At 49.3% G+C, this 22,598-nt stretch overlaps 1 protein-coding gene and 1 pseudogene across 2 annotated transcripts; both read left to right on the forward strand.

The window, feature by feature from the left end:
• The first annotated feature begins 4,038 nt into the window (after positions 1-4,038).
• On the forward strand, positions 4,039-6,171 carry LOC149331546 (uncharacterized). Its single transcript, XM_089557362.1, has one exon. It carries the CDS (start codon positions 4,039-4,041, stop codon positions 6,169-6,171), a length of 2,133 nt encoding a protein of 710 aa, XP_089413488.1.
• Positions 6,172-11,879: 5,708 nt separating this feature from the next.
• Positions 11,880-22,576, forward strand: LOC149331547 (uncharacterized; annotated as a pseudogene). Its single transcript, XR_016285079.1, has 3 exons — positions 11,880-12,125; positions 12,201-12,361; positions 19,012-22,576. The product of XR_016285079.1 is annotated as an uncharacterized LOC149331547 (transcript).
• Positions 22,577-22,598: the final 22 nt, after the last annotated feature.

Here is a 22,598-nt window from a genome sequence, read left to right on the forward strand (position 1 = left end):
TGGTTGGCCTCAAGTAGAATGGCACATACCCACTACGGGGGAGTGGCCAAGACACAGGCGGTGAACTGTTTGAATGATTAAGAGTTTTAGAGGTAAAGGAGTATTAAAAGGGTATAGGCTGACAGATTGGACGACAGGAAGCAATCTTTCTTTTTCTTCTTCTTCTTCTCCACATGAAAATGGCACATACCCACGTGGGGGAGAGCAAATGTGTGAGATCGTTGTGAAAAAAGACGACGCCTTAACTCGTGCGGGTGCTCCGCGAGCTACTTGGAAGAGCGTGCAGCTGCAGCTACTGCTGGGCGACCCGAAGGACTTGTTCATCTCTGCGATGCTGAAACTGGTGAGTTTTCCCGTCTTTCATTTCACCATCTTCGTCTGTACTGCTCCGTCGACAGAGATGGCTGGCGCGGTGGCTCAGTGGATAAAGCGCTGGGTTGAATAGCTGCAAGAACGCGGGTTCAGTCTGTTCATTCCCAGCGGCAGCGGCCGCGCTTCGATGAAGGCCAAACGTGACTCTCCCGTCTGCTAGTTAAAGATCCTCAGGGGGTATAAATTAATGTGGAGCCCTCCACAAGGGTGTTTTTTTTTCTTTAGCGTCATTGGATCCCGAACCCATCGAACCGAAGGCTGCAGTTCGCGAGGTGGACCGATGCCGACTTCGCGTATGTATACCCTACTTAACCGTCCGCCAATTCCTAATAGGCCTCCCCAATGCCCGCAAGTCCTCTTTCTTCTACAGGGCGCGCGCCGGAGTGTCCTACACTACCGACATGCTTGATAAGTGGAGAAACCACCGCCGCGGTGGCTCAGTGGTTAGAGCGCTTGGCTACTTAGCCGGAGTACCCGGGTTCGAACCCGACCGCGGCGGCCGCGTTTCGATGGAGGCGAAACGCAAAGGGCGCCCGTGTGCTATGCGATGTCAGCGCACGTTAAAGATCCCCAGGTGGACGAAATTATTCCGGAGCCCTCCACCACGGCGCCTCTATCTCTCTCCTTTTGCTCCCACCTTTCTCCCTTCCCTTGCGGCGCGGTTCAGGTGTCCACCGAGATATGTGAGACAGAAGTTCAGCGCTCCTGTCCGTCGTGTACCACCTTTTTCTTGTCCGTTGTGTTTTGTGCGCTGGTTCCTTCAGAGCAATCAATCAAAGAAAGAACACGCCGCAAAGAGAAGGCGACTGCCAGACGCACGTCATGATGCCTCGAATCTACCGCCAGTATCGTGTCTACATGCGGTACAGCCGCGAGCCTGACCACTTATCACCTTTCACGCGAACGTGTAGGACTGAAACGAATCCGCGCCCTGCACATCACCCCTGATATTCGCTGTTTACGGGATTGGATTATGCCCCGGAACTCTGCTGGCTCCAAAGACACCCTCCTATCCTCGGCCTTCGATCGATCGTGCGCGCTGCCGGCGTCGACCGCCGCATGCGACCTTCCTCCCAACTTCCTCTCCCAATAACTAGGCCACTGAGCTATCCCTCTTTAAGGGTTTCATTCAATTTCCTATCTTCATTCACTCCATCTTTCATCTCTTGTGTGATTCGTTATCATTTCTGCCTCACTTCTGAATGGACACCTCATCCTCGCCGTGAGCGGAAGGAGGAAGGTGGGACTGAACGAGAAAAGAGAGAGAGGTGCCGTAGTAGATGGATGGATGGATGGAAAACTTTATTGAGCAAGTGAGTTTGGACCGTACAAGATCTCAGGGCCACCGCACAGCCCTCACATTACGCGCATGTGTCCAGGCCACGTAGGGCCATGGCACTGGCACCCCGGTTCACACAGCGAAGCTGCGCGTCCGGGTCCTGCGACGCAAGGAGGGCCTCCCATTCCTCCCATGTACCGATGGCGGGCTGTCCCTGCGGGGGAGGATCGGCAGGGCAGCCGAAGAGGATGTGGTCTAGGGTGGCGTGCGGTTCTCCGCAGAGAGTGCACTCTGGGGAAACATGGCGGAAGTGGGATAGAAGCTGAGGGGTAGGAAGAGTTCGGGTCTGGAGTCGCCTCCAGAGGATTTGTTGGGAGTGGGATAGGCGGGGGTGGGGAGGGGGGTAGAGTCGACGGGCAAGGCGTGCTTGTTGAGTTAGTTCTGAGAACGTGTGTGCCTGCTCCCTCGATAAATCCCGGCTAGGGTCGCCATTTGCCCGGCAAATAAGTCCTCGGGCTATGTTATCGGCGGCCTCATTTCCGGGATTGCCAGAGTGAGCCGGCACCCACACGAGCTCAATACGCCTATCGGGATTTAGGGTGCACATTCTCAATATCTGCCACGCTGGGGGATGGACGCGTCCGCGGGCGAAGTTAAGAATGGCTGTTTTGGAATCGCTTAGTATATAAGACGCATTGGTTTGGGCAATGGCTATTGCTATAGCTGCTTCCTCTGCTTCTTCCGGGGTACAAGGTGGGTCTATGAAATGGGTAAATGGGGGGGGGGGGGGGCTGCTGGATGGTAAGCCACAGCTACTGAACGATCTGTACCACACGCGGCGTCCACCCAGCGCACATCCTCTAAAGTGCCATATTCTTTATGGAGAGCTTTGGCTCGCGCGACTCGGCGGGATTGATGGTATTCAGGGTGGACATTCTTAGGAAGGGGTTTCAGGATAAGCGCGGAGTGTATGGCGCGAGGGAGAGAGATGAAGTCTGTCGTGTGTGCCGGTATGCGAATTCCCAGAGAATCCAGTATATATCGTCGAGTTTCCGTGCCAGCCAGACGAAGGTACTGTGTGTAGCGATGTGCATCTATAAGTTCTGGTATAGTGTTGTGCATTCCTAATTTTAAGAGTCTGTCCGTGCTAGTGCTCTTTGGTAGGTTTAGCGCTGCTTTGGTAGCCATGCGGATATGAGCATTGATCTTGTCTTTATCCGAACAGGAGAGGTTTAGGTAAGGAGTGGCGTAAAGAATGCGGCTAAGCAGGACTCCGGTATAATTTCGACCACCTGAGGATCTTTAATGTGCACTGACATCGCACAACGCGTGGGTGAAATGAAATTGGTTTTATAGGAAAGCAAATGGCGCAGTATCTCCCTCACTGCTCGCTGTCACATGAACCGCGCCGTATGGGAAGGGATAAAGAAGGGAGTGATAGAAAAAAAAGGTGCCGTAGTTTTGGGCTTCGGAATACTTTAGTCCACCTGGGAATCAGACGTGCACTGAAATCGCACAGCACATGAGTAAACTGGTTTTAAAGGAAAGGCAATGGCGCAGTATCTGTATCACATACCTCGGTGGACACCTCGCCCGCGTCGTAACGGAAGGGATAAAGGAGGGAGCGAGAGAAAAAAGGAAGGAAGAGGTGCAGTAGTACCTTTTGCGTATCGCCTCCATCGAAACGCGGCCGCCGCATCTGTTCACTCACGGTGTCTTTGAGTGTCCAGCAAGCAGCAATAAGAGCGAGAAAGTTACTGCTCCTTTTCTTTTCCCATTGAAAGAAGGAAGAGAGAAAGAGCTATAAAAGTGCGTTGAAGAAAATGTTGGTGAACAGCGTTCACCGAACCTTAACACCCAAACCGTTATCTTGCCATATACTAGAAGCTCTCACCTCGCGTTCGTGGCTTACAGTCCACTGCAAGGAGTATCAAGGTGGAGTACAGATATTTCAGTCATTGACGTGCAGGTCGCGTTAGTGCGGTTCAACACCGTCCTCAGTTTAAAATTAGGCAGCCAACTTGCACCGTAATGCATAACGCAGTGTTCGACAAGGCCGTCCCAAGGCCAGTGTAACTCCACTGGAGTACAGAAGTCTTGTCTCATGGACATCTGATAAGCCATGTTCTGCGACAGCCGCAGTAACGCTATCTCAGCAAACAAGCTCATTTCCTCTCTCTAGCAAAACCTCGGTCACCGCAAGCTGCGTCTGCCATTCTTGCTTTTAACTTTCTAAACTTGACGTACCATCTTTTACATTTCACCACTACCGAGTTCATAACACTTTATCTACTTACTCTTTCTTGTCCAGTCTTGAAGTGGAAGCCTGCCCTACGCTCGAATCCCGATATTCAAGCGAAGCACAAGTCCACACCTCTAACCGTGCCATGACGACTGCAAAGCCATCCGTGCCAGAAAAACGCCCGCCATTAACCATGCCCTGCACTAGAAGTAAAGCGGCACCAGTGTGTCACCTGGTTCGGCGTATCGCCGAGTATAACCAGGTTCTCTGGTACGTAGGCCTTGAGATAAAAGAGGAAAAAGGCCCGGGTGAACTGGGCATCGCTATTGCCCCAGGAACAGTGTTCACGTATCCCTTGGAAGACCCACAGACTGACTGTGAAAGCCTCGCCATGATCCTGCTGGGCAACGTCCTCGCCCACCATCACTGCATCGTGGCTGTAGAGCTAACTATCTTGGTAGCGAGGGACCCTTTCCTCCTCAGCCTTCTCCAAGACAAGCGCAGCGTCAGGAAGCTGATCATCTCGGACGTACCGTACTGCGAAGCGAACGTCCTTGAGGCCCTGGAGAAGCTCGCCAACCCCTCGGACCAAAATGATGCAGACGCCCCGGAAAATTACTTCTCCTTCTCCGTCAGATCCCCACTGCTTCTAGTCCCTCATGTGCAGGGCAGCACCAGCCTTACTGTGCTGGACGTTGCCGATGTGGACATGAGCACCGGCTGCGCAGGGCAGTTCTTAGACACGCTCCTGCAGAATGACACCATCAGTGACTTGACCGTAGGCGCCTGCGTGTTCACTTATGGCTGTATGGACCTCCTGCATGGCTTCGTCAGCTACCTGGAGAAGGAACCCTCGGCGCTCAAGAAGCTGACAGTGCGAACACCCGAGGCCAGCAGGCGCGCGCTGGAGTCTCTCGTCAAGGCCATCGTACCGACGACGACACTAGAAGAGTTAGTCATCAACATAGATATCGACGATGTCGAAGAGAAAGCCCTCTTCGCTGAAATAATCGCCCGGAACCGCACTCTACGTACACTTAGTGTTACGTGGACGAGAAGTTGCGTCGTATCCACTGTCCTCTACGGCGTCGAACATTTCGCCGGCGACGCAGCTACGAGGATCGAGCCCTGGCTGTTAGCGCTGCCAGAAAACACCGCACTCTCGGCGCTCACCGTTGACCTGCTGGGATTCTCACAAGAGGAGTGCTGCGCCTTTTTCTGCGCTTTGGCGCTCAACAAGACAGTTAAAAACGTCTACATAAGCCATCTTCCAGCATGCGCTGGCCTCAAGGAGATATGCCAAATTATTCGTGATTCCCGCTTGGCGAAGGCCGTTCACATTGAAGATCACCCAGTGAGCATCAGCAGCCTTCCCATGCTTCCCGAATTCCCCGAGGTGACGTCCCTCACTGTCAGCTCTTTTCACCTTTATAGTTGGGAAATTCTGTGTCGAACCTTCGAAATCCTCGGCTCCTGCAGTCACGTGACGTCACTCCGCGTGTGCGTGCAGTACTGCTTCCTAGATAATATCCAAGCTGCCATGGTGGCCTACATAACGGAAGCACGCACATTGAAGAACTTGGAAGTGCACGTCGTCGATAGAAATGACCGCGAGGACCAGCAGCATGACTCTGACATCGAAAAGCTTCTGGTGAACGCGCTGGCATCCAATCTCAGCCTCACCAGAATAACACTCAGGAAGCTGCCTCTGAGCGAAGACAACTGTAGGTTCCTCGCGAACGCCGTTGTCAACAGCCAAAATATCTCCGAGCTGTCGTTCGCCGTGCCCAGCCGTAATGGCAACAATGCTTTCTTGCAGGCGCTGGTGTTAGGCATCGGTAGAAATCGCAGCCTGCTAAGCGTTGAACTGCCAAGCTGCAAAGACCGTGACGCTGACCTCGTGGTCATCCGGAATGTCACGAGGCGCAACGCCAGCCTCGTCGCCAGAGCAGCCCGCTTCGTTATGGGTGACCACGATCCATACAACGCACGCGCTGTTGAGCTGGTGTCGGGACATGAAAGGGTCCTCAGCATCATTCAAGAAAGCGCCGGCGTCGAAGCCAGGGAAGCGGCGGTGATGATCAGGCGCGCCTTGGGACTTCGATGCTTGGTTGGCCTCGACGAATACATGAAGCTGGTGGGCGTGGTCAAGCGCCGTGTGGAGTGCATCGGCGAACGAGCCAGCTCGGTGCAGCTCGACGAATTGAGCTACGACTGCTGGATTCACATCCGGAGATTCCTAACTGTGGCCGACGTTGTGGGAGCTGACTCCTCGTGAGGCTGTGATGGGACTCAGAGCGGACATCAGTCTGCAACGTCGTTTTTTAGCTCGTTATGGTGAAGCGCATAAAGATGATTTCAATTAGTGAACGTTCGTCTCGCTTGCATGTACACCTCACTTTCTTATTTTGCATGTATGAAACAAAGGCCTCGAATAAGGCTAATGCCCACTTATGGGTTGTAGTGAGCACTAGGCTAGCCCTTCCCCCAGCAGACTGAAAAATACAGCTTCCAGTCTGTAAAGCACGCAAAAACAATTCCTGGTCCTAATCGAACTAGTGAACAGTTTCAATCGTAGTTCGGAACGCACACAATTAGGGTACATAAAGGCACGCTTGCAAGGTGCGTATCACCTTTAATCCTATGTAGTCACTAAAGCTGAAGACAAAAGCCAATTTGAGCGTTTCAAGTGGATGAGCCCTTTTGCACGTTTCACTAACCCTTTAACGGAGAACGCGGCCTTCAGTGGATATTTTTCATTACACCTGATGAAATGTTTAAACGTTAACCAACTAACTGTTGGTTAATTTAAATAAATTGGCGCAAAGTACATTCGGTTAATTGAGCTAATTAAATTACGGATCTGATTAAAGTCTTGCGGCTTACGTTATAGATTGCACGGTAATGTGCAGGGCTATGTAGATAAACCAAACAGTCTTCACTGTAAAAGAAAACGAAGGCAGCGAGCGGCAGTATTGAAAATACTGTAGCTGCTGACGACAAAACAAGGGCGTCGTTATGTTTTTTTTTTCTGAAATTAAGGACGTTTAGAATTTACTCGGTTTTCTCATCACGAACAAAAGCCAAATGTAACTGCTCAGCCGGCCCCATTGATGTTTGAAAGCCTAATTTCTTGTTTGTTTTTGTACTTGTAGCTAAGTTCGTGCCCTCTCTGTTGAGATGCAGTTACGCAATATCCTCATCAGCCTAAGTACGTGTCGACGCCCTAGCTCGAGAATATTTCCACTGAGCAGGAAACACCGACTCTACCCTCGACACTCTCCCAACCTAATTTTCCATCCGCATATATACCATGCGCCTAAATGGGCGTCTCTACCACATAAGCAACTTTCTCTGGAGGACTCCTACCACCTCCTCAGACGCATCCAAACACTCCCTTTCTCCAATCTCCACCACCCACACCACATTCACCGTACACCATACGCAGAAACATGTTCCTAGTGTAGTGGTTTATACCTAGTTCACACACGCTACATGGACATGCAGGGCTAAACCCAACCACATAAAGCCGCCAAACGAGGTGCTGGAGCAATGGGAGGTGACGCTGACCTGCAAGCATCCTGGAAGACCAGGAGGCGCTAGTCGCCATCACCAAAGAGTCGGCGGAGCAGCTACTGGAGTCCTGGGCTGAGGACCTACCCACAATCCGCTCCCGTCTCCTTTTTTTGCAATAAAAATTTATTCTCTCTCTCTCTCTAAATCTCTTTCGCCCACGTAACTTTCTGCCGACCCCCCTACGCTTGCCGTCTCCTGCAATCCACTCTGTTACCCGAAGAACCATCGGTTATCTTACCTTCACATGCCCTGCCCACGCCTGTTTCAATGACGTTACTCAAAGGTGACAATGATGTTACGCAGAGGCAATTGTTATATATAAGATATGAAGAAGAGTTGGGTGGGTACACATTCCTTCCCTTAGCGAGACCCAGTATGGCAAAGTTTAGGGGCTAGGAAAATGTCACGGCTCCTGGCCGTCGCACATCTGGCCTCCCCTGGTCCTTTAATCTGCACGGCGGTGGCCGGAGCGCCTGGGAGCATAGGCGCCACCCTTGGGCTCCTCGAGAGATGGCGCAGTTAAGCTAGGATAGCTACTGTTGTGCACACCCGCGATCATTTAGTGCCGGCGCTATTCGTCACCGTCGCCGAGTCCTTGACTTACCCACCGTGGAACAAGCGCCTGCTAACCGTTTACTTCGTCGTAATAGTGTCAACCTTCCTCTTGCCTATCGTCATGCCCATGCGCTCCTCTCTCCTAGGTCTACAAGGCCGACACGTTCTTTATCGGTCAAAGGCTGGCCACGGAGACTTTTGCTGTATGCTGCGCTTCAGGCACTACTTGCTTAATCGTGCCTCGGGTGAGCTATGTGTGGAGATATGCGTACTATCAGCGTCAAATGAAACGCGAACAAAACAACTGGAACGCGAGCACAAAAAATCAAGCATATTAGAGGCTGGAGATGAAATACAGGCGTGGGCTATTAACATTTCAGAAGAGCGGTCTTTTCGGCTTCGATGGGAAAATGAACTGCTCATGTATTTTGCCTCCCTAGTATAATATCTGCGAGTTGTGCTGTTCGCGTTTCAATTGGCTTGTTCGCGTTTCAATTGACGCTGATAGTACATCGCTCAATATGAATCTAGGGAGCGATTATACCCGTTAACATTCACCTGAGGGCTGTCTTGCCGCTACAAAAGAAAGCTGGTCTCGTAGAAAGATAAGTTTTTCTGTATCTGCGAAATTTCTGAGAAAGCCAAACCCGCCGCGGTGGCTCAGTGGTTAGAGCGTCGGCTATTGAGCTGGATTAGCCGGGTTCGAACCCGACCACGCTGGCACCGTTTCGATGGAGGCGAAACGCAAAAGGCGCCCGTGTGTTGTGCGATGTAAGTGCACGTTAAAGATCCCCGTGTGGTCGAAATTACTCCGGAGCCCTCCACTACAGCGTCATTCATAGCCTGAGTCGCTTTGGGATGTTAAACCCTAAAAAAGTTCAGGGACACTGCGCCATTTTTTCCCCAGAAAACCAATTGAATTTAATTTAAATATTGGTTTCCTTCGTATAGCGGCGTCGCTACGCTCAGGTGGATGCTATGAGTTATTGCCTCTCTCTCTGCATGCTATATGCCATATGCAGCGGAGCACTAGACAGCCCGTCGTAGCGGCTGATGTAAAGCGCTGGCTGCTGCTCCCTGGCTGCGACTCTAAACTGGCTAGAGTAAGCCTGTGACCTCGCTCTCCTTCCTTGGGTGATAAGCAAGCGGAGAGCACGCGCAGCGAGCGATTTCGCGCCTTCGAATCGCTGTCATGGTGAGCGAAGGCCCAGGCTTAGGCCAGGTTACACTCGCAGCGGGGAGTAGCGTTTCCGCACGGAGCAAAGTTGCGCGACTGTTTTCCCAGCGCCGTTCGTAACACTATTCACGGAGCTGTGATCATATGATCCCGCTGACGTCAAATATTCCAATTAGTAGACAGGGTAGAAGCTTGGTCAAGCTTGGACATAACCCAACATATGAGCCGGAGCGGGCCAGTCCCTCCCGTCTTGAGCATAGGCCGCTTTGTTATCAGGACAGCTGCCTCCAAACTGCCTTTGGCTTTCCCGCGAACCTTCGCCTACGCGGGAGCAGTGGTATGATATACTGGCAAGTATATTCTACAGCGGGCGGCGCCCATGGAGGAAAAAAAGCTAGGAGAGAGTGCGCTCAGCCTCTGCAAGCCATCATCCTCTGACGCCACTGCCGAGGGCATGGAGGAAGGAAAAAAAGAGGAGAGGCCCTTTCCACACAGCACCCTGGGAGAAAAGTGTGGAGGAAATCACGTGGTTTTTTCTCGATTGGGAGGCCATCTTACTCCGGCAGCTTAGCAACGGCGTTGTAGTTGCTGTTTACAAACCGGGCTTTAGCAGACGGCCGCGGCGTAGCATTTGAGGTGCGGCGTAGGCGTGCTTTCCTCAACTGCTCGAGTTTGTTTTTGATCGTGCTCACAGGCTGACGTTGGCGCCGTTCACTCATATCTCAGGTGGAATTCGCTGCAAAACTCTCCTTGTTGCGTGCATTGATTTCAACGTGCTCGGCGACCACGATCGCACGGGCATTTCGTCTACTGCGTCACTGCTCGGAGCCGTCGGGAGACCGCCGCTGCATTCGCGCTGTTCTTCACCAGTGATTCAATACGGCGTGCGCTAGAGCGGTCGTCGGCGCATTGTGCGGACGTTTCGCGTCCTGTACGTGCAGTGTGTGTGTGCCATTCGCGCTCCCGTTTACATCGGCAGTGAAACCTCGATCGTTTTGCTACCTATGCGTGTTCTTGCAACGCTCCAGCGATTGTCACTGACGTCGGTATAACTGTCATTTTCGTTTTTCGACGATTGCGCTTGTTTGAGCGGCGGGGGCCATGACATGGGCGGATAGCGATATTGTAAAGGAAGCAGCTGCGCTCGCTTTGCTCGCTTTGCTCTTAGTATACAGAAACTTTGTTACATGCCCGTTTGAAGCGTTGAAGCGTCTAGCGAGCTATTTGCCTCTGGGACGTGCCGGGCTCAAATGTATTCGTTCATATTGTAGCGTGCAACGCGAAATCGAACACCGGAGTACGAAAAACTGCGGCGGTCCCTCAGTGGTCCGAGCGCGCGAGCGAGAGCCAACTTCTTTCTCTTCTAGTGCATGCACTACTTCTGTCTCTTCGAATGCATGTATCAATATCGTGGCCAATTCTGTGCTTTTGGTCACGCGCTATATATGTTTAGACCGGTTTCCTGTAGCAGGTTTGCAATTGCTTTTCTAGCTGATGTCATGGGCAAGAAGTGCGAAAAAGGCGAAGCTCTAACTGAATTTGGAGGCCTTTTCTCACATGTGTTTATTGTGCCCATGTCCTGTGATAGTGTTATTTTTCGTAAAAAGTACGCGGTGAAATGAGGATCCGCATGTGCGCTGAATTTCATTGATGCTTGTGGTGGTTATTGTGTTCAGGAAAATAAAAACAGCGCTAAATTTTACACAAACCACACAGAAAGATGTACAGCGCCCGTCCTGTCCATCTTTCTGTGTGGTTTGTGTAAAATTTATGCTGTTTTTACTTTCCTGAACATAATGTCACACCAACTAGCCCAGCAAAAGGGCCTGCGGTTATGTTGAAGAAAAATAATTTGATGCATTCATTACGTACAACAGATCGACTTTCATTGCCTGTATTGTCGATCACAAGTAAAGTGTGCTACTATGCAGGGACATTACAAGCTAGTATTTCACCAAGTGGAGCGTATACAAGCTAGTATTTCAAAAGTGGAGCGTATACAGTGGAGCGTATACGGGGCAAATTTCTTCACCGGGGCAAATTTCTAGCGCTGAGCTAAACAAGCAAGCATACTAGTTTCGTCGAATGCAGCCTTCAGATTCCCGGGGACAGGCGTTGCCAGGGGGGGAGGAGGGCCTTATGGCGTTTGTGACCAGGGCCGAGCAGTTGGAGACGGCACGAATGCGACGCAGTACGAAGCAGTAACTGGAAGTAGCCGCCTGTCTGACACGGGTATTTCCGCTTTATTAACTTTTCCGCTGACGAACACCAGCATAGGGCACCCTAAACCGGCAAGCAGCCAAGCGCCACTCGCGCGGGGGCCTGCGCCCATGCGGTAGCACGCTCCTTCGTTGGCTTTGAAACGCGCGCGCAATCGGCGCGGCGGCGAAATGTAAACAGAAGCCCGCCGGAGTAAGATGGCGCCGAGCTTGTTTCCGGCTTCACAAAATGTCACGTGACGGCCTCTCCTTCTTTTTTTCTTCCTCCATGGCCGAGGGCCCTTTTGCGCAGGGTCCGACTGAAATGAGAAAATGAACCTAGGGACACCAACCCCCGTAATGTCCCTAGCGCGTCAAAAGTAGAGCTTTTTGTTCGCCAGTTTATTAAACCTAGGGAACGTAGCGCTTGAACAGTCCCTAGGCACAAAAAGTGGTCGTTCGCAGGTATTCGCCTCGGTATTTGTGCATTTAGCAATGGCTCAACCAGGCGTTCTGGTCGGCAACAGCGAACTGAAGCGATTGTGCAGGACTCGCCTGCGTTTTAGGCCGTCGGCTGAGACGTGCACATTTAGCCTCGGCGGCTACGACGCCGTGCGAAGCGCTGTGCGGCGACTTAATTTTAAGCATAGTGATTTTGCCGTGGTGTACGAAAATGACCTCACGGGCCCTAATGCCACTCCGCAAGCGATTTGCGATAACATCAAGGTAGGTGCGTGGTTGCTCAACGCTTTCAATTTCGGTTCATTTCTGTACGGAATTCTCATATATTTCACGTCACAGGCCCTTGTCCTGCACCTGCTGCGCGTCGTGTTCGTGGCGAAGGTCTTGCCGCGGTGTTTTGCCACGACGGACTCCCGATCGAGGCAAGCCGTCGCGTGCTTCACCGCAAGCTGACGGCTGCACTTGAGCGGATGCGGTGTGTAGGCACCTTGAACCCAGACGTGAGTACCGATTCATGCTTGCCTTAACTGTTGTGCGCCTTTCAGCTAGAGGAAGGCAAGTGCAGTCAGCAAGCCTGCCGAGCGCTGGAGCGGTGTGCCGAGGAACAAAAAAGTGAAATATTGGCTCAGCGCAGTTGACAGGACAAATAGTATGCCAACGTGTCTTCGGTCTGGCGCCAGCATAATATAGCTACTTTCATTTTCGCCCCGCCGCGGTGGCTCAGTGGTTGCGGCGCTCGGCTGCTGACCCGAAAGACGCTGGTTCGATCCCCGCCACGGCGGCCGAATTTCGATGGAGGCGAAATTCTAGATCTACTGTGCGATGTCAGTGCACGTTAAAGAACCTCAGGTGGTCGAAATTTCCGGAGCCCTACACTGCGGCGTCCCTCATAGCCTGAGCTGCTTTGGGACGTTAAACCCCAATAAACCAAACCAACCAAAATGACCTTCCTTGCTCCATTATGCCTACCAAGACGATAATAGAAGGCGCCGACCGAAAGAAAGAATGGCATGACGTTTCGGCTCCCCCACGGGAGCCTTGTTCACAATGAGGCATAACATAGCTGGGTCGGTTATTTATACACGGCGCATGAGTGAACCCAGGCACCTGGCGTAGATTGGGGACAAGTTTGCATCATTCCGATTAAGCGTATGCGCTGTCGTGTAAATAATCAGCGATTCCACATAGAGCCGTGATTTCTTGTCCCTTTATTTTGTGATCAGCAAGCCCATTTTGATCTTGCGCGTCGGTTTCTGACGTCACCCTGGTGTTCATGCATCCTTCGCTCAAAGTCACCCGACTCGCCGATGTACACATACGCGCAGTAAGCACATGGGATCGAATACACAACACCTGGGAACTTTTCCTTCTTCAGCTTGTCTTTGATTTGCACAAGACGACTCCTCAGTTTTCGAGCTGTGTCACGGATCCCCCCAGGACACTCGGGCCGAAAGAATGGACTAGGCGACTGATGTACCCACACACACGCACATTTAATACACCTATGCGACACAAACAATAGCACATGAAACTAACAAAACTAGCACAAAACACAAAGACTATCAATACACATGGCCCGGGAACAACCAGTCTACTAGCGTTCGGTGTTCATACTCACGGTTCAGTGCTGAAGATGCATTATAGGTCCGGTCAGTGGCATTTCGGTAGCCGGCGTCGAGGTGGCGTTCGAAGTGCTTGGGCTGGCGTCACTGGCAGCGTTATTGGTGGTGTCGTTCGAGCTCCCCTGGCCATAGCAGGTGATTAAGTCAGCTGCCGGAATGGGCTCAGGAACGGCAGGAAGTCTACCGTGCGACGCCGTAGAACTCGAGAAGCAGTAGCCGGCGTTGCTGTCTTCCAATCGGGTTCATGACCCACCTCGCGCTTTTATGTTGTTGTTGTCCTCTAAATAATGGCACGTACCCACTACGGGGGATTGGCCAAGACACAGGCGGCGACTGATAGGTGCTCAGAATGTTAAACAAGAAAATGATGGATTAAAAACAATAATTATAATGATAATTGAATTTAGGAAATATATGAAAGAAATTCAGATGTGTAATTGAAATAAGCTAAACAAATACTTTGAGATAGGTGACAGAAATTGAGAACGGGGCTAAAAGTTCCATGTTTCAGAAAGCTTTCGGCGCAGAGAAATATTGATCATGAGAAAGAACAGAGGCAGCCGTTTAGTGTCTGTAAGGAAGTTTTGCATGGCGGAGATCACATTCCAATTACTGTGCCCAAGGGAGGAAGCCCCAAGAGACAGAACAACCCCAGCTGACAGCGTTAGACCTAGCTGTCGTAACGGATGTTCTAGCAGGCGGCTCCGTAAAGAGGAGAAACGGCGGCAGGTCAGCAAGAAATGATCTATCGTTTCATGTTCTCCGCAGAACGGGCACAATGGGGAGACCGCCAGACCAGATCTGTAAAGGTAGAAGTTTAAGTGAGCCACGCGACAACATAGACGCGTGAAGGAAACCTCAAGCTTGCGTGATCGCCATCCTTTACTGCTCCATGGGTAAAGGAGATGCCGGAATTCGGGAGAGGAGGTCAGAGCTGATGCTGCGAATTCATTCAAGAGCAGATACCTGCGAAATCTGGCCGCAGTAATATATGCGCTGGGTGGAAGCACAGATACGACTGGGCCTTGAAGAGATGCCTTCGCCAGGGTATCGGCAACCTCATTCAAATGGATTCCTGTGTGCCCAGGCACCCAGACCAACCGTAACGAACACACGTGGGGAGGAATCAAGCATTTGAATAAGTGTAGAGCCTGAGATGTTGTAAGCGCGTTGAGAGAGGAACACAACGATAATGAATCTGTCATAATTATGACAGAAGACAAAGAGCTGTTTAATTTGCGAAAGGCCAAGACTACTGCTAGAAATTCGGCCAAATAAATGGGGGTGTAATCGGGAAGGCGGAGAGAGAATGGCCAGTCAAGGGAGATGGACAAAATGCCAACACCGGCCTTTTCTTCACACTGTGAGGCGTCTGTTGCTATGAGCACATGAGATTTAAAACGCAGCAAGTAATCCTGTAACAAACCGCTCAGTAAATGAAAAGGCATTAACTTTGCATGTTTAGGAAAGATGTCATCGAAGACAATCTGGATAGATGAAGAATTGGCGCATAGGAGAAGGATGTCCGAAATGCGGACGTTTAAGGTGTCAAGGAGGGATTGCACACAACAAATCTGAGGGGTGCGGAAACGAGACCAGGTTTCGTTGAAAAATGGCCGAGGCTGACGAAGGAAGATCAAATTGGCGGCATGAAGCGATGAATCACACATTTTTAGAAACGTTTTCACCTTTAAGAGCCGAAATCTTGAAGGCAATGATGGAATACGCGCTTCCAGGTACAAAACGGAATTCGTCACAAATTTTGGAAGGCCCAAACAGAGGCGCAACGCCTCCCGCTCCAAGAGAATCAAGGGGCGAAGTTTATACGCTGGCGCACCAGAGAATAAAGCACAGCCGAACACTAAGACAGGACGGACGTACATTCTATAAATCATAAGAAGCGAGTGTCCTCTCATGCCAGAACGAACATTGCTCAGCCTGCGCAGCATACCGACTGCTCGGACTCCTTTCGCAGTGATGTGCTCTATATGGGCCCGCCAGGAAAGAGAAGGATCATAAATTACTCCGAGGTATTTGATACTTTGCACTTGAGGAATTACATGGTTCTGATAAACAATAGAGATATTAACTGGACGAGAGAGTGGAAAAACCAATAAAGCACATTTATTGACATTAAGGGACAGATTAATGACCCCTAACCATTGGTCCAGGACATTCAAGTAGGACTGTAAGGACTGGTACAAAGAGGAAATGTCGTTCTCTGAAGCAAAAAAGGCGATGTCATCAGCATACACATAGATGGACACCTTGGTACTGCACGGAATACTGCTGAGTAAGATGTTGAAAAGTACAGGGGAGAGGACCGCCCCTTGGGGCACTCCTCTCGCTTGTCGAAACCTGCTTGATGAAATACCGTTCTGGAAGCAGTAAAATTCCCTGTCAGCAAGAAATTCAGCAACCCAAGCCACAAAGTATCTCGGAAGTCCTACTGCCTGTAGTCTTTGCAAAAGCGTCCTGTGCTGAACGCTGTCATAAGCCTTAGAAACATCTAAAGTAACAAGCGCTGCGTATTGGTTTCGGCGACGAGCTAACTGTATGCGGCTCTCCAGATCAGTATGGGCACACCATATAGAGCATCCTGGCCTGAAACCTATCTGGCAAGGGTTCAACAACCCAGTCTCTGAAATAACAGACATTATTCTACCATGCAACACCCTCTCAATTAACTTTACGAGATTCGAAGTTAAAGAAATTGGCCTTATATTGTCTAACACATAACCATGTCCCAGCTTTTTAAGCAAAGGGATGATCTTTGCTAGACGCCATTCAGTTGGAATCCATGGCCCCTTAAGAGAGTAATTTATAAGTGCCAGTAAGTCGGTGGGAGATTCCTCGAACAAAATTTTAATCGTAGAAGAAGTGACACCATCAGGGCCAGGGGCCACGGGTGGAAGGCAGGATACAGTGTTCGAGAGCTCAGTGAGGGTGACGTCCTCGAAATCGTCCAATGTGGCAAGAAATCTCGGAGGAGAAGGAAGAAGAGCTGTAAACCGACGCTCAAGGCCTCTGCCTATCTCTTCTAGAGATTGAGCAAGTTCAGTCGGAGACTGAACTAGGGAGACAGCGCTCATGGTGGTCGAGATTACTTTTCTGGATTTTAGGTAATTGAATAAAGCACGCCTATTACCTGATTTCGAAAGGAATTCGTAGTGTTCAGTATCGTACAACTCCTTTGCACGAGATACGGTGCGCTTAAACGTAGCAGCAATGAACTTGTAATCGATCCAGTTTTTGGGACACTGATTGTGGAGAAGCTTCTTCCAAGTAGCCTTTTGGCGCTTTTATAGCCTTGGCGTTGCTACACGCCATCCTTGTCATCGTCGTCATTGTCTTCTCTTCTCCACCAATCATCTCTTCCCACCTCACCAAATGCTTCTTCATCTTCGTTATTCTTGGATTAATAAAAGTAATGCTTATCGTCATCCTCGTCTTCTCCAAACTTCTTTAGTTCATACTTCTATTTCCAATTTCTTATTACATGTGACAAGCTGGCACATGCGCGGTCTTTACATCGTAGGACCGTAATATCTGCGCCAAAGGTTCGCTGATGTCAGGAACATAGGGAATCACGGCTCGTTTCTGGGTAGCGGGATCAGCTTGGAGCCTGGGACGTCCCTTTTGATGCTGTACAGAGTCCATGACGTGTACAGGATAGCCACAGGTGGACAAGTCACGCCGTACACGCACATCTTCAGCATTCGGTCTTAATTCCCTAAGTTCCTGGCATCAGCGAACCTTTGGCGCGCATATTGCGGTCCTATGATGTAAAGACCGCACATGTGCCAGCTCGAAAATTGAGGAGTCAGCTTGTGTAAACCAAAGACAAGCTGAAGAAGGAAAAGTTCCCCATGTGTTGTGTATTCGATCCCATGTGCGGACTGCTCATCTGTGTACATCGGCGAGTTGGGTGACTTGAGCGAAGAATACGTGATGACCAGAGTGATGTCAGAGACCGGTGTGCAGATCAAAATGTGCTTGCCGAGCACTCGGTGTCCGCCGCACACAACATAAACTGGGCAGAAGCACGTGTGATCACAAAAGTAAGGGACGAGAAGTGACGGCTTTATCTGGAATCGCTGATTATTCACACGACAGCGCATACGCTTAATCGGAATGACGGAAACTTGCCCCCAATCTACACTCCCGTGGGGGAGCCAAAACGTCATGCCATCCTTTCTTTTGGTCGGTGCCTTCTGTTTTCTTCATGTACCGTCCCGACCAGACGGGTTTCTGTCAGACACTAGACAATGCCTACCAAGCTTTCACTTGACTATTTCAACGAGCTATAGCTCAGATGAGGCGAGCATTGGCAGCTTCTTCGCTGAAACCTTGCTAAAATACTTCCTTTGCAAATCAGCACATGCTTCTATGATTGGCTGCTCTTGCGAGTTGCTTTTGGGCGATGAATGAGCGAAATTTTTGGCAAACCGAGAATTTGAGTGATGCGATGAGTTCCAGTAGTTTTATGGTACCAATTTTAATGTGCGTTGGCACGGCTGCTTTTACCACTGAAAAATTGTGAAATGTATGTTATGGTTTGGATTATCTGAAGAAATTTGTCAAAAAAATACTAAACATTTTTAGCAGCTATGTGTGTGGGCGATATGTGCCCACATATCACACATATCACCCACATACATTGCTGTTTTTAAAAGCAGTTTGTTTACAGCTTGCACAAAACACAATGCGGAGTTTATTGCAAGACAAGCAAACATCGAAACTGATACCTGGAGTGGGGCATGACATTATCGCAAGAGCCTAGGGAGTGTATATGCATAGCATATGATTGAGCATGCAGCGTCCAGTTGCCTGTGAGTCTCTGGTACGTTAACAGTGGCAGATCTGTCTTCCAAAAGGCCAGGTAGGCAAGTTGTAACGTGTAGATATGCAGGCATTCATGCGCAAACATGCCACTGTTTGTTATGTACTGCACATTCTCCAGTGTCTGGTCAGCTACCTTGGACATCTCTTGGCAGCTCAGATTGTAGCTAAGTGTCGTGGCACGGCAGTGGCCACAGTGACAACTAGGGTAAATGCTTTTGTACCGACTGTTGCGGAAATAAACGACCACAGTAGAATGCTTCTCTCAGCTAAACCGGTGCACGTAGGACACGGCTGCACATTGTAGCTCCTGTGAACCTTTGTTCACAGACTCATTCTGAAAAAAAAAAAAGAAAATTATAGTAGCTGAGAAGACTGCAGTAGGAGAAGATACAGGTATCAATATATGCCAGTATCTTGCCAAAAAGCACTCCTAGCACAGGGGGACATCCGGGTCTCTATTCTTATCCTTGTGTGCTTGGTTACCTGCCTTGAATATAATTAAGGCATTTTAATTTGGTTTTCAGTGAGCACTGCATTTGTGTGGATGCATTCTTTCTGCCTTCTTTATGCATTGTTTACTGGTGAGATCTGCCAGAAAGCTGAAGTACTTGTTGCAGCTGTATGCTATCGGGATTTATTGCTCAATTTACCTTATTTATCAGCATATCGCATTTTGTTTTCAGCATCGCTTCCTGGATGCAATAAAGACACCCAAGAGGCACCTTTTCGCCACCGATGGCTGTCACCTGTCGGCTGGTGAAGGTATCCAGGAGCTGGCAGAGGTCTTCGCCAGGGGCCTCGCAAGATTCTGTGGAGTGGGCATCCTGGCACCGTTCTCAGGTGTGCCTGCCAGGTATATCATCCGCCAGTGCCATCACTGCGGGTCCAAGGGCCACCAGCTTGGGGACGAGTACTGCAGGCCATAGGACCTGCACTACAGCCTGCAGTACTTACAGCAATGGACAGTGCAATCATTGTAAGGTTTTGGTGAGTAACTTGGTGGCAGTGAGACCTGTTCCTTATGTGTTTCTGAGCTGTATCTGCTCCATTGAGTCTGCAGCATCACGTGGGGCTCTTTATTGTTCACTGACATTGCCCAGCACAGAGGCATTTTTGCATTTAGACTTTTGCATTTAGACTTGCATTTAGCAGGATGGCACCAAGACTAAAGGAGCTGCCATCGGCTGATACTTTCATCTTGATCACAGAGTTCAATGCGAAGCACGGCCTAGCCTGCATCCGAAGCCTCCTTCGCTCTTTATGTGCTTATGAAAGTTGCTACGTATGTGCTTATGAAAGCGAAAACTTTCGTGAACTTCATTCACTGGATGGATGTACTAGGCTGTGAGGTGTTGCTTGACTTATGCGTACGACACACATTCCACCTCCGAGTGCGCAAGTGAATTGAGAACATGGCGCACTTGAGCTCCCACACACTACAGCAGCGTACGAACCTTGACTTCATCCATTGCCAAAGACTCTGCCATAGCGACAGAAAAATCTTCAAATTGTTCGACCCATGATGACCAGGAAGCCAGCTCATACAAGTTGAACGCTGGTGGTGGCGCTGGGCCTACCAAACTGGCGAACTGAGGTTGTGTCTCAGAAGCATGAGAGTTCACAACGAAGATGGTCTTGAGTTAGCGTGCCTTGAAGGAACTTGATCCTGGATTCCAAGCAATTATAACACCATGAGGAGGTGACCTAGCCAAGCCTAGCCGTGATCCAGGCTAGCAGACGGAGCCACAGCAACCGAGACACTCTCAATGCCAGAAGTTAAGAGCCTTTATTTCAGCCAGCGTTCGTTTTTGTGGGACTGAGCAGCGCCCTGTAGGAACGCCTCACACAACATTAACTTAGGGCTGTAAAAGAGCTGGTCTGAAAGCTTGCAGTCAATCAAACCAATGATGAAGCATTCTTGAAACAAGCATATCTTCAGTAGTAGGTGGTGCGTAGTCTCAGTGTTTAACCATGGTATGGAGAGCAGTGCTAAAAACAAACGGTCTCGTCCGGTTGCTCCATCCGGCGGTAGGAACAGGCATATTCATATAGCTTGAGTGCATGTACGAAGTGGTCGGTGAATGCCTTCTCGAAATCTGATATGGCCCTAATGTAAGGACTGTTCATGCGTGCGGCCCCATGTAGTGGAGCATGGGCCACATGGACCATGGAAGCATGGTCTTAGGGCATACTGTTCAATTCTGTCTTTCAACTGTAAGGCTCCAAGGGAAGCAACATCTGCTCACTCTGGTGACCATTACATTTTACTGGGGCATAGCATTCAGATATACTGTCTCCAAAATGGACAAACTGCAGTGCTCCTTTCGTTGGTTGTTTAAAAAAAAAGTGAAAAGTTGGGTATGTTAAGATGTTCATGACTTGTGTAAGGTTAGTAAAACTTGAATGGTTACACATTCTTTAAAAGGTTATTTATGGTAGCGAACTGAAGTGTGTGCCTGGTGCTACCAATGTGAAATGGTTTAGAACTTGTGTGTATAAAAATGGGTCCTGTCACTTAGTGTGAATTATCTTCATATTGCTGTTCTGTCATGTGTGTGCACATTTTTATGCTATGATTTGTTCCCAGTCACATTGTTGTGTGATGTGTTGAAATTGACAGCTCTGTGTTCGCTTGTTTTCAAAAGGTGCAAAATTTTGGGGGTGTTTCATGAATAAATCAAGCAAATGTTCCAATTGGAAGCCTTTGTCAGCTTAGTCAAACCTTAGATGGCTTGACATACTTTCAAATAGTTTTAGTTGGAGGTAAACTGAAATGTGTGCCTTGTGAGGACAGTGTGCAAATTTTAGAAATTGAGTTTATGGAAGTGTAATTTCTTAAGTGGCATGAATGGTCAACTTTATTTTGGTGCTTGTTCATGTAGATGCATATTTTTATACAATGCTTTGTATTTGCAGTGACTTTGTTGCATGACAAGACTTGAAAATTTCAACATTTTTTAGTTTTTCCTGTTCGGCTACAGATGTCTTTTGTTTTCTAAAATGAATTGGTAATTCACTGTACCTGCTCATAATTTTGTCCAGTTCCTCAAAGGTCCCGGCCGCGGCGGCTATAATTTCTTTGGAGGAGAAATTCTAGAGGCCCGTGTACTGTGCGATGTTAGTGCACGTTAAAGAACCCCAGGTGGTCGAAATTTCCGGAACCATTCACTACGGCGTCTCTCATAGCCTTAGTCGCTTTGGGACGTTAAACCCCATAAACCAAAACCAACCAACCAAGCTCCTCAAAGGAACAACGGTGGTGCAATGTGCGATTGTATTTTTTGCGATGTATTGTAATTATCACGTATTCAGCATATGTCAGGTGTGATTGCTCAGAAAGATCTGTGGAGTGACTATGATAAATTGAGATCATAATAAGGGGCATGGTTATGGTGGCATATGCAGGTGTAAAGCACACAAGTTGACGCATCATTGGTTTGGTTTCATAATGAGGGATGAAGGATATGTTGGAAACAGGATGTTGTAGGTGAACATAAAAAAAAAAAATGAGAAGCATGGGTATGTCCAAACATATGCAGATAAGTGGTGGAGGCACACCTTTCGGAGAAGTTGTCAGTGGAGGCATTTGAGGACAACTTAAACTATAGTCTGATGCAACTTAAGTCTGCAGTAAAGCTCCGCCCACATTCAGCCTCCGCCCACAGAATTCCTCCACGATGAAAAAGTAGTCCACTGGATAAATGTTTCTTGTTTTCTAAACAAGAAGCTCATCACAACAAAAAAATTGACTCAAATTTTGATACATGGATTGGTTGACGTAGTCAAACATGAAAAAGCTGATTTCGTTTACTGTTGCAATTAGCCACCGGAGTAATACAGGACGCCGCGGACTGCGGCCCAGTGTTGGGAACTGCTGTTTTTTTTTAACTTATATCTTACTATATGAGGTTTTAGCTGCAAGTCTGACATGGAGTCCCGGCTGTTCCTTTGACCTCCTTGAAGTCAGTATTACAGCGTGCAGTGCCTGTGTGTAACTCTTCATTTTACCCTGATAATATGAGGGGCGTACACAGCCTGCAAAAGTATGGCTGTAAACTAAAGCTATCTCTTTCATTTTCTTCAAACGTTCTGTGTTGTGTTAAGTGTTATGTGCCGCCATCACATGGCTTGTGTTTTCAACAATTTGCTGCCTTACCACCAGAATTGACGTGCGAGGACTCCCATTTTTGCTGTTTGTGTCGTTTGGCGTTGGTCAGTTACACCTAATAAACTAAGTGACACTTTGCAGGCTACGCCTCGTCCCTCCTTG

Source organism: Amblyomma mixtum, chromosome 8 (genome assembly GCF_055824585.1).
Source record: "Amblyomma mixtum isolate Tamu chromosome 8, ASM5582458v1, whole genome shotgun sequence".
NCBI lineage: Eukaryota > Metazoa > Arthropoda > Arachnida > Ixodida > Ixodidae > Amblyomma > Amblyomma mixtum.

Bases quoted from the DNA above. Each gene is read 5' to 3' on its own strand.
- LOC149331546 (XM_089557362.1), top strand. From the start codon at position 4,039: ATGACGACTGCAAAGCCATCCGTGCCAGAAAAACGCCCGCCATTAACC.